Source organism: Corylus avellana, chromosome ca9 (assembly GCF_901000735.1).
Source record: "Corylus avellana chromosome ca9, CavTom2PMs-1.0".
Taxonomy (NCBI): Eukaryota; Viridiplantae; Streptophyta; class Magnoliopsida; order Fagales; family Betulaceae; genus Corylus; species Corylus avellana.
The window spans coordinates 6,762,750-6,779,522 of NC_081549.1; the positions used below are offsets into that span (position 1 = coordinate 6,762,750).

The window sequence follows — 16,773 nt, forward strand, 5'->3', positions numbered from 1 at the left end:
CCTCACTTATTAAAAAGGATTTCAAGCCCACACGTGAAGGGGAATATTAAAATATTAATTAAATAATTAAATTTACCTATTTCTATCAACTTATACTTTTAAGATAAGTAGTGATTTGACATTTAAATGTCTAGCTGCGACTTTAGTTAATAGATAGATGTCAGGTTTGAAAACCTTAATAAAACATTCCCAAATGATTAAGAAATTTCATATTATGACTAGGATTTGAAAGTGTACACAAGAAAATGGTCCCTGCAGACGAGTTATATATAGAGGGAAAACGCTAGAGTTGAAGTGCAAAATATATAAAATGTAATCACACAAGCTAAGAACACTCTTATAAAAAAGGGAAATGTTATGTGCTTTCTTAGAGTTTTTATGGTATCTTTCTAGTCCTATATGTATATTATTTTTTAAAAATGAAGTGAGAAAAATAAGTGTTACTTTCTTTTTTGCATTTTTATAAAATAATATCTATCTAAGACTAAGATGATACTAGACGAACACCAATAGAGTACATAGCATTTCCCTATAAAAAATAGTTAAAAGTTTTATTATATGATTTATATAAGTAAACTCCTCTCAAAAGTTTTTATATTTTTATTGCATGATTTTCGTAAATTAAACTTCCTATGAAATAGATAAAATATTATCTTAAGCATTATGTCTTATAATAGCATTTTTCAGCATAGAAAGTTGTATCATGATTCCAATGTCATATGTAGGGGTGTCAAAAAATACTGGGAAACCGGGACGAGAACTGGAAAACTGGGGAACCGGTTTCGGTTGGAAAAAAATCGATAACTGGGTACCCCGGTTCTAGTTTCGGTTTTTGGCACTCGGTTATAACTGGGTAACCGGGTATATATATATACATTAAAAAAAAAAAATGGCTTCTATTTTTACTTTTTACTTTAGGTTTAGCACTCCACGCACTTCCGCCTCTTTTTGTTGTTGGTTTGTTTTACGTAGGTAAGCTTTTAAAATGATTTTTATGTCATTTTAAAAAATTGGATTTTTATTTTTTAGGCCCATAAAGGCAAAAACATTGATTTTTTTTTTAAAGATTTTTGGGCTTTACCTTGTTCCTAAAAAACTACCAACCAAAAAGGTAATAGTTTATTGGAACAAAAATGCTAATAATTTTTTTAAAAAATGGACCAAAATGGTTAAATTAAGCTCAAATTTTAGGCCCAATACCTAAAATAAGCTTAAATTACAATTTTTTTTTTAAAAAAACTCGGTTACCTGGTCCGAATAACTGTGTACCAACCTGAACCACACGTTTATTGGGTAACCGGTTAATTGGGTCCCAGTTTTCCAAAATGAATAACCGGGGTACCCCGATTCTGGTTTTGGCTAATAACTGGGACCGGGTCGACACCGCTAGTCGTATGAGCCCAATTTAATGCAGATTGCAGTATTTTAGGGCATGATATTCCATTTAGCAAAATGTTTATGATTGTTCAGGAAAAAGCTTTATCAAAAGTTTAAAAAGACTCACGAAAGATTTTAATAATATGATAGAAAAATGATAAACAAAAAGAATAAAAAAGCAAAATTTTGTACGAGAAATACTTAATTTAAAAATTGGGAATGATTTGACAGAATCAATGTTTGATCTCAATACTTTTAGCTTTGATACCATGAAATATATTGTAAGTGCTTTAGAGAATGTTTGTGATTTTGTTTGAAAAATGGAGTTTTGAGGTAAAAAAAAGCTATTTTTTTGGCAAAAGCTTTATTTTAAGGCTATTCCTTTTATATGGCAAGTAAATTCAACAATTTCTTGAGCATAATCCATAAACGCAGGCAATTCATTGAATTTGATATCCAATTGGGCCCGTTCAAGTGATCTCATCAACTTGAAAAATCGTCTAAAAGTTGGTAATTTTTTTCCCTAATTGAGTCATCAGTTTTGAAGCATTGGGGTATTTATTTTATTTTATTTTTTTATTTATTTATTTTTTTTCCATTTAAAGCGGGAGAGAGAAAAAAAGGGGAAAGCTTTGGGATATTTGGTTAAGTGTTTGTTTGGTTTAACAATTTCAAAACGTGAGATTTTAAAAAATAACAGTTTTTTAACGTGAGATTTGAAAAAATAATAATTTCAAAACAACGTTAAAAAAAAGAAGGTTTAGTAAAATCGCGAATCTATTGCTTGATGCACAAAAATATAAAATCTTTTACATTTTGAAACCACTATTTTTTCAAACGCATTTCTAAACGAGGTTTTTTTTTTTGTAATTTTGTTTTAAACACGCACGTTTATTCTATAAAATCGTGCAGCCAAACGCGCCTAATAGATAAAACTTGAAGAAAAATGTGAACTTGTATACTTTTTTAAATGACCCTATTAATTAGGTTAATTAATTTTCACATAAAAAGATTTTTTATTTTAGTTTGCCACGTGAGAAGAAAATTAGTATTTTTTTGTTTTGGTTTTTTTGATTTTGTTAGCAGATAAGAAATAGTATTTGAACGCAACTCAATCAAGCCTGAGATGTTTAACTAGGAAACGAATTACATATAATAGTCATCAGCGGAAAAAGCACGTGACTCGCTGGAGGCTGCCACGTCATGTAACTGTACGATAACTAAACCCAATTCAACTCGGTGTCGTCCTCTCAGTGGTTCTTAACCATCAAAGTATCCGACACAAACTCTAGTGCCGCCATCACTTCATTCCTAAAATAACCTCATCTTTTCACGAAAACTTAGAAAGTACCCTCCCGAGGCCAAACTCACCCCCCTTTTCTATCAGCCCTTTCTCTGGGCAATTCCCTCCTTGCCAAGCCCGCTTGGCTCTTCCTCTCCCTCTCTCTTTCTCTCTCAGTCTTTGGTTCTCAGATTCGTCGATCAGACGGTCAGTCTCTCTCTACCAATGACCATGATGACTCCTCCGCCGTTAGATGTACACACCAACTCTCTCTCTCTCTCTCTCTCTCTCTATACACACCAAGACTCATACATGCCTATTTATCGTTGTGGTTCGGTGTCACTGTTTTCAGCACAATTTGATAGCCTAGGGTTTCGGTTTTTGTTCAGAGGCTTTGAGTGGCTCAAATTTCGGATATTCACTGCGCTCAGAGTCTGGTTCCTAGGGTTTTGATTCAGCACAGTAGGGTTAGGTTTTGCATGATCAGAGCTCTGATTCGAATTTATGTGTTTGCAGCAAGAAGAGGAGGAGATGCTCGTGCCGCATTCGGATTTAGTCGAGGGTCCTCAGCCTATGGAAGGTTTATTTCTCACATTCACAGCAATTTATTCCCTCAATTCATATATTTGTGTTTATTTTTATGTGTTTAATTGATAAATAATTTGTATTTTATTTTCGTGTATGAGTTTCGTTGGTACGGTGCGGTAGAGTTTGTAACTTGATCGGTTATGACGTTAGGGTTTTGATTTTTTTTTTCTTTTCTTTTCGCTTCGAATTTTTGTGCTTGTTTTGTTAGTAGTGGCTCAAGTGGAGCCTGCAAGTACGGTGGAGAATCAGCAAGTGGAAGATCCACCATCTATGAAATTCACGTGGACGATTGAGAATTTCACTAGGTTAAATACCAAGAAGCACTACTCAGAGGTTTTCATCGTCGGTGGTTATAAATGGTATTTGAATGTTACCCCATTTTAAACTTATGCATACGTGCACAACGTACTTTAATATGTGTTGTGATCGGTTTTGGACCTGCCTTGGTTGGTTTGTTCAGGAGGATACTTATTTTTCCAAAAGGCAACAATGTGGACCACTTGTCAATGTATTTGGATGTTGGGGATGCTGCCACATTGCCATATGGGTGGAGTAGATACGCTCAATTCAGCTTGGCTGTGGTTAATCAGGTTCACAACAAGTACTCAATAAGAAAGGGTATGTTTTTCACTGTTCTTATTGTCCTTCCACATTGAAGTTTGCATGTTTGTCGTTTTGTTATTTGAGGCAACTTTTTTTTTTGGTTGGATGGAACTCATATTCTTGCACTATCTTGTGGATGCTTTTTCTTTGCAATCTCACACTTTGTGATCAGTGCACAATTTCTTCTTCTGTAATATTGCAAGTATTTCATAATATTGATATGATCTTTTTGCAACACACAATTAAATATATTATATTGTTTTCTTTCCGCTTAGCTTTAAGAGTAAGTAGTAAAAACATTAATATGGCATCAAATGTAACCATATTCGATTCAAGCCCTCCCATTATCTGATAATATAGAAACACCAAAATATCCATGTGGACCATTTATGCAATGGAAAGCTATATACCTGTGCTCACGTGGATGGCCCTTGTTAGAGGAGCCACACATGATTGAGAGTATAGGAACATATAAGAAACTAATAAATTACATTGCTCTAAATATGTCTTGTTTCTACAACTTTTATAATTCAAATTTGTTTGGACATCAAATAATTTTAGCTTGCCTTTGGGTGGAAGTATACTCCATTTGCAATTGGGACATAGGAGGAAAACAAAGAAATTATGGAAATTTTTTTTTTCTTGTCAATATATTTGGATTTGCTTGTATGAAAACAGTTCTCTTTTTTAGTTGTTTTCTTTTTCTATGCACCCTTGCCTTTTCCAAGTTCAAGTGAGTTAGTGTAAACAATAAAACACTTCCTTCAAAATTAATGCTATTATCTGGTGATCAAATATTAAAGATTTTTTTTAAAGACTAGGACATAACTTTAACACTTCATATTTGGTTTTTTCAGACACGCAACACCAGTTCAATGCGAGAGAGAGTGACTGGGGTTTCACATCATTCATGCCTCTTAGTGATCTTTATGACCCTACTAGAGGGTACCTTGTCAATGACAAATGTGTTGTTGAAGCTGAGGTTGCTGTCCGTAAGATTCTTGATTACTGGTCATATGACTCAAAAAAGGAGACTGGTTATGTTGGACTTAAAAACCAAGGAGCAACATGTTACATGAACTCTCTTCTTCAGACTCTCTACCATATTCCTTACTTCAGAAAGGTCAGATGTGTTTCATGTTTCCCTAATGTCTCCATTAATTTTGTCAAGATTTTATATTGATGGAACGACCTCTCCGGTCTGTTGATATCAGGCAGTGTACCACATGCCAACAACTGAAAATGACATGCCCTCAGGAAGCATTCCTTTGGCGTTACAGAGTTTATTTTATAAGCTTCAATATAATGACAGCAGTGTGGCAACTAAAGAATTGACCAAGTCTTTTGGATGGGATACATATGACTCTTTCATGCAACATGATGTGCAAGAACTCAATAGAGTCCTGTGTGAAAAGCTTGAAGACAAAATGAAGGTATAGGATGTTTAACAAATTTGGCTTGGGTACATTTATATTTGTTTGTGTTTTAATTGTTATCGTGTTGCTCCAGGGGACTGTTGTGGAGGGGACAATACAGCAATTATTTGAAGGACACCACATGAATTACATTGAATGCATCAATGTGGACTACAAATCTACAAGAAAGGAATCATTTTATGGTATTTACTCTTGGTGCAAGTTTGAATTGTTGGAGGTTGAGAATCATTTTTAATTTTAGTGCATGATACCAAAGTATGTATCTTACTTGACAGATCTCCAGCTTGATGTCAAAGGCTGTCGGGATGTTTATGCTTCTTTTGACAAGTATGTGGAAGTTGAACGTCTTGAGGGCGAAAACAAATACCATGCTGAAGAACACGGTTTGCAGGTCAGTTACTGTTCGTTATTTGATGGGAACCAAATGTGTGGCTAACCCGGCCAACGAAAACCATTCATATTTGGGGCTTTTAAGTTAGGGTACCTACATTCTGCTGGTGCCAAACAAACTGATAGGGATTTATTTCATTTTATTCAAAGTAATTGTTAGGATTCCAAACAGATTCCTGTTTTCGTATTAAGATGGTTCTTTTTACCCAAAACATATCTTGGCTAATTTTTTCCCAGAAGTGATTGAGTTTCTGGTGTTGAGAAACTATTTTTAGAAGCTCAGAGAAAAACGTTATAATTATATCCAATAGTAATATAATGATAGAGATTCGGATTTAATGACGCATGAAGTACAGGCATGTTTGTCCATATCATTCTGCACTTCCTCATTTGTTGCGATGCTTAGTCACCATCATTCCTGCGGAATAGTTGCTCAAGCATTGTTTTAGATAAAAAAATTTCCTGTTAAGTAAGAAAATTTTAAATATTGTTTTCAATTGATATGCTGATTGATGTTTCTTTCAGGATGCTAAGAAGGGTGTCTTGTTTATTGACTTTCCCCCAGTTCTTCAACTTCAGCTAAAGCGGTTTGAGTATGATTTCATGAGGGACACTATGGTAAAGGTCAGTTTCGGAAACTGATTTAATGCTACTTCTTGGTTTATGCTTGCACTCCTGTGCATCTCTTTGTATATTGTAGCTATCAACACGTCACTATATAATATAAATGTTTAAGGTGGGTTTGCATTAAGATAACTCTATTAATGTCAGTATTATAGATTAGTTTTTGATTTAGATAATCAGCAGTTACCGTGTGCTTTCTTTACCTCTTGGATTAAACTTGTCTATGTATGCTGCAACGACTTTCAGATTGTTAAATTACAAGTCTTTCATGGAAAGCGAACTTTTTGTGCATGGTTATTCATGCTTTTTATTTAATAGATGCTTTTGATTTTGCAGATAAACGACCGCTATGAATTTCCTCTTCAACTTGACCTTGATAGGGAGAATGGGAAGTATCTTTCACCTGATGCAGATAGGAGTGTTCGCAACCTTTATACGCTTCATAGGTTTCAGTCATTCTTACTTTTGTTTGACAGATTTTTTTACTGTTTTCTAGAATTTTGATTTTTTTTAAGAGCAGTGTCTGCCAGATGAATGTTTTTGGGCCTGCCTGCTCAGTGTTGACTTCTTGTAGTTCGGATAGGCTTGCTATTTTTTTTTTTTTTTTATGTGGCTTCGGTCTCTTTGTTTTTATTTTATCATCATTATGTCTAATGTGTCAATGAGATTAATGAATTTTAATTCAGATGTTGTTCATCACAAATGTTAACCATTTCAACTTAACTCAACTAACTCTTAACCCCAATTAAATTGGGCCAGGTCTATTGCTTCTCATCAACCTATTGGGGGATCTGTCATATCTATTCTTTTCCGTTATTATATCCCATCTAGAATAATATTGGGTTCGTTTGTTAATACTTTTTAAGGGGTGCTTTTTTTACTTGTGATGTGACATAAAGGTGAAAGTAGTTTATGAGTCATCTGTGTTTTGAGTTGTTTGTTAATGCCTTTTTTTTTTTCTTTTTTTTTTTGGCAAAAAAGCAAAATGTTGTCCTAAAAAGTGTTACTAAAGGAGTCATTCTACCCATGTTATTTTAAGCAGGCCTTGAACTCTTTTCACTCCATCAGCTTGGATCAAAATCACTCTCATTGGTGCATTAATTGGTTTCTATTGTACTAGGCCCTGCTATGCCATACTGTTACAATACATATTTTTATTATGACACAAGGTTCCAAACCTCCTTTTGGTTAAAAGGAGTGCCAATTTCTTTTAACGGTGTTTGACAAGTTGGATTGTTTATTTCGGCGAGTTGTGATGCTGCCTTAATCTTTTAATGGTCTTTAACCTCCTTTCTGTTGCTTTTTTTATTCCAACTATTTGGTATTACCTATACAATTTGTCTTCTACCATTTCATTTGGTTAAACGCTATTTCTATAACCTAGAGTGTCAGTAGTCAATCTTTTTTTCCCCATACTTGGTGATTAATGAGAAGCTATTTCTTATACCTGCTCTTGCATCTGGTAGTTTAGTGTCTATGGATATATCTATGATGCTGTCTGGTGATACCATTATATTATTTTTTTGATTTGCTTGCATCTTCATGCGGTCAATTCTTCTCTTGCAGTGTCTTGGTCCACAGTGGTGGGGTGCATGGTGGACATTACTATGCTTTTATAAGGCCAACCCTCTCAGATCAGTGGTATGCATGCTTTGTGGAATCTCCCTTTGTCCATTTCAATTGTAATATAATGGATTACCATGCGTGCTTAAGTATTCAAGATTTATGTATTTATTTTTAATTTTCAGTTTTTGCCTACATAATTTGCACGTGACATGCTGGTGCATGTTTATTTGTTTGGTATGTGATTTTCATGCCTTTTTTTTCTAAAAAAAAAAAAATTGCGCTGGCCAATTTTAATGTTATAGGTTCAAATTTGATGATGAGCGGGTGACAAAAGAGGATGTAAAGAGGGCATTAGAAGAGCAGTACGGTGGTGAGGAAGAGGTACTTTAATATATATAAGTAATATTGCTCAATTTGTTTTCTGTTCTAATTGTCATCTGCATTGTGATCTGACGTTGTTTCCTTCTATGTCAAATAGTTGCCACCAACCAATCCTGGCTTCAATAATACTCCCTTTAAATTCACAAAATACTCAAATGCTTATATGCTTGTGTATATACGTGAAAGTGACAAGGACAAAATAATTTGTAATGTTGATGAGAAGGATATAGCTGAACACCTAAGGGTAAGTGATTGGTTTTACTTGTCGATATACTGCTACCAGCTTTGTGAGATTCCAATTGTATGCATGTGTGGATCTTGACTGACATACCAAGTGTTATTCCAGATAAGGTTGAAGAAAGAACAAGAAGAGAAGGAGGACAAGAGAAGATATAAAGCACAGGCTCATTTGTATACAATAATAAAGGTTATGGATTCTTACCTGTCTGTTCTCATTTTCATGTTGAATTGTTTAGCAATGACCAGCAAACGTGTCTCATCTATGAAACTCTCGACTGATAGAATTGAGTAATGGATCTAGGTTGCACGAGATGAGGACCTTGCAGAACAGATTGGAAAGGATATATATTTTGACCTTGTGGATCATGAAAAAGTTCATAGTTTCCGTATTCAGAAACAGACACCCTTTAATCTTTTCAAGGTACTGTTGATGTTTTAAATCTGATTTGGAAAAAAGCTGACATATATTGTTCACAGTAATTGTGCTGTTGATCTTTTAGCAAGCATGTTGGTTCTGGAAGTAGTTTTTGTTCTCCGAATGCATTGCTATTTTGGAAATGTTGTTTGAGCTTGTTTATGTGCTAATTCTTTGACTAGTTTCCTTCTATAGGGGAGGGGGAATTGGTAATTTTAAATTGATTGGATTCTGCATGTTTTCCCTGTTCAGTTTTTTTTTTTTAATTATGAAACTTATTTTTTGTTTTTGCATTAGTCTAAATCTGAGGTGGTTCACAGGAGGAGGTTGCCAAAGTGCTTGGCATACCAGTGCAATTTCAGCGATTTTGGATTTGGGCAAAGCGGCAAAACCATACATATCGTCCCAATCGACCATTGACCCCTCAGGAGGAAGCACAATCTGTAATTATGTCTTAGTTTGCTTCTCATGCAATATTTTCTTTTCTTATAGTTATAAAGGCATAGGCATTGAATATAGCTTGCTATTCTTCTGTGTAATTATCATATTTTCCCCTCATGAAATTTGAGATAGGGCGTTTGTCCTATATTTGTGTGTTTGACGTAGATAAACAATGGAGAGGCAAAATTTTGTAAAACCATCTCAACTATGCAAGACAATTTGTTTGACAGCTGATTTTTTTTTATTTTGGATGTTTTAAAAGGGATTGTGTATCTATACTGTGGTTTATGGAGGAAATTTTTCTGTGTGCAGTAATTATGTTAATTTTGTGTTACAATTGTTTTTGCTCCATACCTGGTTTTTTTCTTTTGTTGAGTTTATCCTTTTTCTGTCTGTATGTTTTTTGAGTCGCTTAAAACTTTTGTTTAATATTTTTGGAAACTAGAAAAAACATTTCCTTTTTTGGATTGGTAACTTGTTTTTCATCTGAGTATTTCTGATTTTACTTTTTGTTGATTTATTTTAAACACATGTTATTTATAGGTAATGGTACACACATGCTCATGCATATGATACTACTAGTTATATATGTTAAACCTCTGGGGACCTACTATGTCGAACCCTTTCTTTTTCCTGCTTGGTTATTGTACTGGACGTTGTCTACATTTCCTCGATGAAGTTTGCACTCAATTTTGTTGGGAGATTTGGTATTATTGTAGTTGCTTCCTTACTGGATTTTTCCCCTTTAAGTAACATATCTTACTAATCCATTTGTCTCTTTCTATTCTGGTCAAGGGTTGCACTGGGATCTTGTTGTGTGTCATATAATATGCTTAATGGTGACCATAAGTGCCTGCATAACTGTGTAAATTATTAAGCAAGCTAATGATAATCGTTTGCTGGTTGTAGGTTGGACAGTTGAGGGAGGTATCAAATAAGACACATAATGCAGAATTAAAGTTGTTTTTGGAAGTAGAGCTTGGACTGGTAATTTGTCTTTCTGATACTGGCACTTTACTCTGTCATTGTTTGTCCTGTGTATTTGAAGAGTCTTTAAATTTACGATGGTAGGACTAAATATTGCAAATGATAGTTGTTATTAGTTAATAATTCTGTTCCTACACTTCTACTGATTCAAATGCGATATGCAGGATCTACGTCCTATTACTCCACCTGCCAAAGCTAAAGAAGATATTCTTCTTTTCTTCAAGCTGTATAACCCTGAGAAAGGAGAACTACGGTACTTAGTGATCTCTTTCTTACCATGGTGTCTTTGTTTGTCTATTCTTTTATGCTTGGTAACATCATAATTGCTTGTGTGTTGCAGATATGTTGGTAGGCTTTTTGTAAAGAGTTCTGGTAAACCACTAGAAATACTAGAAAAACTTAAGAAAATGGCTGGTTTTTCCCCTGATGAGGAGATAGAACTTTATGAGGTTTGTGTGTCAACAATTTTTTATCGTCAGCTTGTTTTGTCCTTACTCTGTGCTCTATGGCCAGTCACTTTGTTCAAAGCAAAATTTTTAGTCAATGCATTTCGTCTTTGTGGTCCAGGAAATAAAGTTTGAGCCGTGTGTCATGTGCGAGCACCTTGATAAGAGGACCTCATTTAGATTAAGTCAGGTACATCATGTGCTCAACGTACTTTAAAATAGCATCTGGAGTAGTGATTTTATGTTTTATTGCTTTGTTTTTAGATTGAAGACGGGGACATCATCTGCTTCCAGAAATCTCCTCCACTTGAAAGTGAAGAAGAATGCCGATATTCAGCTGTTCCATCATTTTTGGAATATGTGCACAATCGCCAGGTCATTCTGCCAAAAAATTTAAAACTTGATCACCAATATTTGTAAAGTTTTAGCTTTCTGTAGTTTCTAGGATATTGTGATGCAGCCATGGAAGAAGGGTCAAGTTGTTTCAGTTTTAGCAACTTAGAGCTTTTCATTTGTGGAGCTTGCATGCGACGTCCGACTGAAGGAAGACGTACATGGTTTTGAAGGTCATTTTGCAACTGTCTTAGGGTCACGTGTATATTTGTTAATTTGAGCCATTAGTTTAAGAGTTATAGTTGTTTTTACGTGCTGGGGTAGTATTGAAGTTTGCATTAAATCATGCACAGAAATATTTATTTTATTTTTTACGCTAGTCGAAGTTTTCTTGGTTTCCATGTAGTCATGGAGTATTTTCTTGGGTCCTAGTCCTAGTTGAACAAGGAAGTGTCAGTGGCTACAAATACCTTTGTAATCTTCCTATTTTGATTAAATGAAATTGAGTATTTTGGTTGTTGAAGGCATATGTACCCTTGTATTATTCTTCTATCTCTCTTTCTCTCTCTATCTCTCTTTCCCTTTTTTTCTTCAATCTTTGCTTTTCTATTACTGTTCAAATGCATTGATCACAGCCCCTGGACAGATTCAATTCTTAACTCTTACACAAGCCCATAACCTACCAATTTAAACCCTATCCCATATCCTATTAAAACCATATGATCCAACTTATTTTCCCAAAATTAGCCTTTCAAATTGCACTTAGAAATCCACCAAAACCCTAGTTTTGCTGTTGCCAAAACTTCCAATGAACACAACTTCCACAAATTTTCAATTCTGAATCATCAAAATCCTAAGCGGTTCTAAACATAACAATCTTTGAACCCTTTACCCCTTTTTCTAGAATCTTAAGCATTAAAACCACAACTCAAACCCTAAAGCCCTTCATGTAAGTGATTGCAAGTGGTTTTCCAAATCTGTTCTACATCAATTTGGCATAAGAACAAACAATCCACTCTTACCCCTGATCCTTAAAATTCTCTATTTTGTTGCCCAATACTTTCAAACTAAAATATTTCATCAAAATATGAGGTCTGTGAGCAAGATAAATTATGGGTTGGTGCCTAATTCATCTGTACGACCCCTATGCCATAGGGATGAGATAAATCAATACAAAAAGGTAACTAAGGTAGGATAATATATATCCAAATGCATAGTAAAGGATTACCTAAAACCTAAACTATATCAAATTGCAAGGTTAGCATGCTGTAGTGATGCCTCCGTGTTGATTTGTAGAGATTTACTATCCTCAATTTTAGTTGGAGTGTCTATATGTGTCATTTCTGCTGTCTTCTTGACAAAAAAAGAAAAAAAAAAAAAAGGAAGAAGAAATTTTTTTAATGATACCTAAATTACATCAATGATTTAAATAATGTCAGGTATTTTGTCCTTTGAATTGACTAGTTGCATTGGAGCTTACCTGCCATGGTCATTGTTGCTTGAAGCTGACTGATTCGTATTAGCGCATGTTTGTTTGAATGAACTGAATTTTTATCTTATGGATATGTCCATTATTTTTAAGGATCCTAAGTCATTCATGGAGTAGCCAAATCGAAGAAAGAGTAGTGGTTGTGTTATAAGTTTTGTTTTGATAGTTAATAACTTTACTGAAGGAAGATAGGTTGTTCACAGGGGGGGTGTATAGAAACTTCCTCCTAGAAGTTATAATGTAAAGGTCAAAAGAACAAGAAAATCTGGAAAGGAAGAACCTGCCTAAAGCACTAATCCGGTTATAGGATGATTGCTCAAAATAGACTGGACCATATTATGAGTGAGTCGGAGTGATTCAAAACCATTAAAAGTCTGATAATTCTGTTCATGGCAATTTTTCCACATAAGGTAAAGCAGGATAGCACTTAAAACTTTAAAACAGTTTTGATGCCAAACCTCCATTTCAGCATGCAAGGATCGCAATACAATCTTAGTCATCACCAAATAGTTCCAAAAAAAAAAAAAAATTGAAAAAAAAGTTCTAGTGTCCACTAATCTGTCATCACTGCAGAATGTAGTCCTCTGTTATTCATATATCTCAGACCAATAATATGCTTTAGTCATATATTGAAATAACTGGTACGATATTGAAGGCATGGTTTTGCCTCCTTTGTCACTTAGAATTTATAGTGGCTCTCGTTAAAAGTAAATATCAGAATCCTGAAATATCATGTTCTTGCGCCCACACTTCAAATTTACCCCTTATGATATGATGCTTTATAGGTTGTTCATTTTCGATCTTTGGAGAGACCGAAGGAGGATGACTTTTGTTTAGAGTTGTAAGTATTCATGTGATTTGGTTTATTATCATTTGCTTTATTTGATATTCATTACTCATTTCTTTTTTATTTTCTAGGTCGAAGGTACACAGTTATGATGAGGTTGTGGAGAGAGTGGCACGGCGAATTGGTTTGGATGATCCATCTAAAATCAGACTTACATCTCACAACTGCTATTCTCAGCAACCTAAGCCCCAACCTATCAAATATCGAGGCGTAGAGCATTTGTCAGATATGCTAGTCCATTACAATCAGGCATGTGTCACATGGATTTAGCTATTGCACTGTTCTTTCTCTCATTTGCATAATATATTTGTGGGTGTAATTTATTCTTCTTCTTTTTTAGCAGACTTCTGATATATTGTACTATGAAGTTCTGGACATCCCACTGCCAGAATTGCAAGGTCTTAAAAATCTGAAAGTTGCTTTTCATCATACTACAAAGGATGAAGTGCGTCTGAAATCTATAACTATCACCTTTTCCATGTTCTTTTCTTATTAATGGATAATACTTGTACTTTTGACCTCCCTTGTAATCTTGTTTAAATTGTTTTCAGGTAGTAATTCACAATATTAGATTGCCTAAACAAAGCACTGTTGGAGATGTGATTAATGTGTTAAAAACAAAGGTAAGCTTTTGCCATTCCTAATGAACTCATGCCGTGTGTTTCTTCTATTATTTATATTTTTTTTGTTTTTATTTTAGAAATTATTATTGTTCATAAGTGGCTGATTTTGACCTTCAAATTATGTGTTGCAGTGAATTTCTTCTTGTTCCTATGAGTTGATACTATATAGTTGCAATATGATTAAATTTCTGTGTCTTGGCTCAAAACAGGTAGAGTTGTCTCATCCAAATGCAGAACTTAGACTACTTGAAGTTTTCTATCACAAGATCTATAAGGTAATCACTATTAATTCATTTTTGAAATTTTATAGATATGCATATCGCTGATGTTTCTCCATCAAATTTTTGCCAGCAATGATCCCATTTTACCTGGCCTGCTTTTGTCCAGTTGATTTATTGTGATGTTCTTTGTGTGTTTGCAATGTGTATATATATGCCTATATCTGAAATTTATTCCCCCTCAGAAAGTATGAATTTGAACATCCTAGAATGCTGTTAGCCTCAGTTATATGTAGTATAGTTTTATGTCCCCATTATGCTTCCATTTGCTCCTTGCAGATCTTTCCACACAATGAGAAGATCGAGAATATAAATGACCAATACTGGACATTGCGTGCAGAGGAGGCAAGTGCTAAATATTTCTTTGTTTTTTTACTCATTAATTAATTAATTAATTAATTAATCATTTTTTGCCTCTTTCCTCGAATTTCGATGAACAGGATTTCAGCTTTTCTTGTTGAGCAGTTAGGGTTTTAATTCTTAATACTATGGATATGTAGTTGTCGGTGTTATATAGTTGAAGCTGATCTTCCTTACTTTTTGAGTCTCAGATCCCAGAAGAGGAGAAAACCCTTGGTACCCATGATCGTTTGATTCATGTTTATCACTTCACCAAAGAGACTGCACAAAACCAAATGGTATTGCAGTTAAATAATTGTTCCCAGGAATATGTTTTACATTGTTTCAAGCTTTTTTGTCATTTAAGTCAAAGATGGGTATTAATTGCTTGGAAAATTTTCAAGTTTGTTTTTATTATTATTAATATTATTATTATTATTTTTTTCCAGCAAGTACAAAATTTTGGGGAACCCTTTTTCTTGGTCATACATGAAGGAGAGACTTTAGCGGAAGTTAGAGTGCGAATCCAAAAGAAATTGCAGGTTCCAGATGAGGAGTTTGCAAAGGTACTGACTTTTTGTTGCTTTGGAAGCTAGTAATTATTTGTATGGTATCGTTAAAATTTGGTATTGCTTTATTTCTCTACCGTGGTTACTTATCCAGCTGAGAACTGGTTCTTCTTTACTATTATAATTTTGTTTTTAATCCTTTTGGTTCAGTGGAAGTTTGCCTTTTTGTCAATGGGTCGTCCAGAGTACCTGCAGGACTCTGATGTTGTATCCAGCCGTTTTCAGGTGCGTAAATGTTAGGTTCTAAAAAGGAGGGGATGATCAGCAGTGCCATTCTTTTTATTGGTGGCGTTTTGGCATCTAAATTGAATATTTTGTTTTTGTTTTTTTTCTTAGTAAGTGAATGTTTTGACTTGTTTTCCTCAGAGAAGAGATGTTTATGGCGCTTGGGAGCAGTACCTTGGATTGGAACACTCTGATAATACCCCGAAGAGAGCTTATGCAGTAAATCAGGTAAAGTTCGTCAACGCCAAGTCCTTTGTTGCCACATCAGTAGGAATTGTTCATATTGCATCTTTTACAGAGGCTTGTGCTAATGGCTAATGCCAACTTGGAGATTTCTGTATCTCACCATTAATTTGCCTCAAAATTTTGCAGAACCGTCACACATTTGAGAAGCCAGTTAAAATATACAACTAGGTTAGAGCCGAGGATCCTCCCACCAGGACATTGGTTGGATATACAGACATCTTCCAATGCCCAACAATTGGTGGGTGGAAATGGAAAGGACGAGAAGAAGCATTACAGTTGAAGCATATATAAGTGAAGCTCACATTGAGTTTATTTTCCATCTTTTGACAATCTGTATTATTCTTTTTCTCTAATGTGGGCGGGGGTGGGGAGGAAGGGGGAGAGGTTTTTTCTCCTTGGTTTTAGTGTATTTATATTGTTGACGCACACTGCTTGTGCTCTGCCCTCTTCTCTCTTTCTTAATGAAGTCGCCTCCTTTTGAGAGGTTGGCGGCTTCCCATATTTACAGCCAGTGTAATTAATTTAACAGTACATAAACAAGATTTTGACTGAGGGGATGTATATCGGGTATAGTTTGTTTCGTATGACACTCAATTCTTTTTCCTATGCCTTCTTCCTCCCTCCCCTTTTTTTGCTCAGGTGTTTTGCCATTTTTCGATGGGGATGAGTTTGTAAAATGGTTTGGATAATTCTAAGAGCCTATTTAGGTGTGCATTTGAGGGGCTTAAAAGTGCGTTTAACACTTAAAAAGTTCATTTGAAGAAAAAAGTATTTGTTTGGTAAAAAAAAATTGAAAGTGTTTTTAAGGGTTTAAAAAGCTGAAAAATGACCAAACATTGGTTTTTGACTTGAGAATTTTATTTTTCGAACATGCTTTAAGACAATTACGTTGCTTTCACCTTATTTTGGTTTTATTTATGAAAAGCTGTAGCTCGTTTGACATTCAGTCTTTTCCTTTGTCACATCTCTTCGCTCTTTGGGTTTTATATTTTTCGCCATTTCTGGTTGGGTTGGGGCTGGGTTTGTGAAATCGTTGGTTAAATCCACA

General features: G+C 34.7%; 1 protein-coding gene across 2 annotated transcripts; it reads left to right on the forward strand.

The window, feature by feature from the left end:
* The first annotated feature begins 2,745 nt into the window (after positions 1–2,745).
* On the forward strand, positions 2,746–16,329 carry LOC132162115 (ubiquitin C-terminal hydrolase 12). Of its 2 annotated transcripts, none has more exons than XM_059572371.1 (32): positions 2,746–2,914; positions 3,176–3,239; positions 3,456–3,606; positions 3,708–3,865; positions 4,708–4,973; positions 5,065–5,283; positions 5,360–5,468; positions 5,562–5,677; positions 6,202–6,300; positions 6,637–6,746; positions 7,867–7,941; positions 8,169–8,247; positions 8,345–8,491; positions 8,594–8,674; positions 8,789–8,908; positions 9,223–9,345; positions 10,253–10,330; positions 10,495–10,583; positions 10,671–10,779; positions 10,898–10,966; positions 11,041–11,151; positions 13,384–13,439; positions 13,517–13,694; positions 13,789–13,890; positions 13,997–14,068; positions 14,278–14,343; positions 14,626–14,691; positions 14,898–14,984; positions 15,135–15,251; positions 15,405–15,479; positions 15,621–15,707; positions 15,852–16,329. In XM_059572371.1, the coding sequence occupies exons 1-32, from the start codon at positions 2,885–2,887 to the stop codon at positions 15,891–15,893; spliced, it is 3,351 nt and encodes a 1,116-aa protein (XP_059428354.1). In that variant the 5' UTR covers positions 2,746–2,884; the 3' UTR covers positions 15,894–16,329. The 2 variants fall into 2 exon arrangements, with proteins under 2 accessions (XP_059428354.1, XP_059428355.1); XM_059572372.1 differs by having other exon boundaries at positions 3,459–3,606.
* The last annotated feature ends 444 nt before the right edge of the window (positions 16,330–16,773 follow it).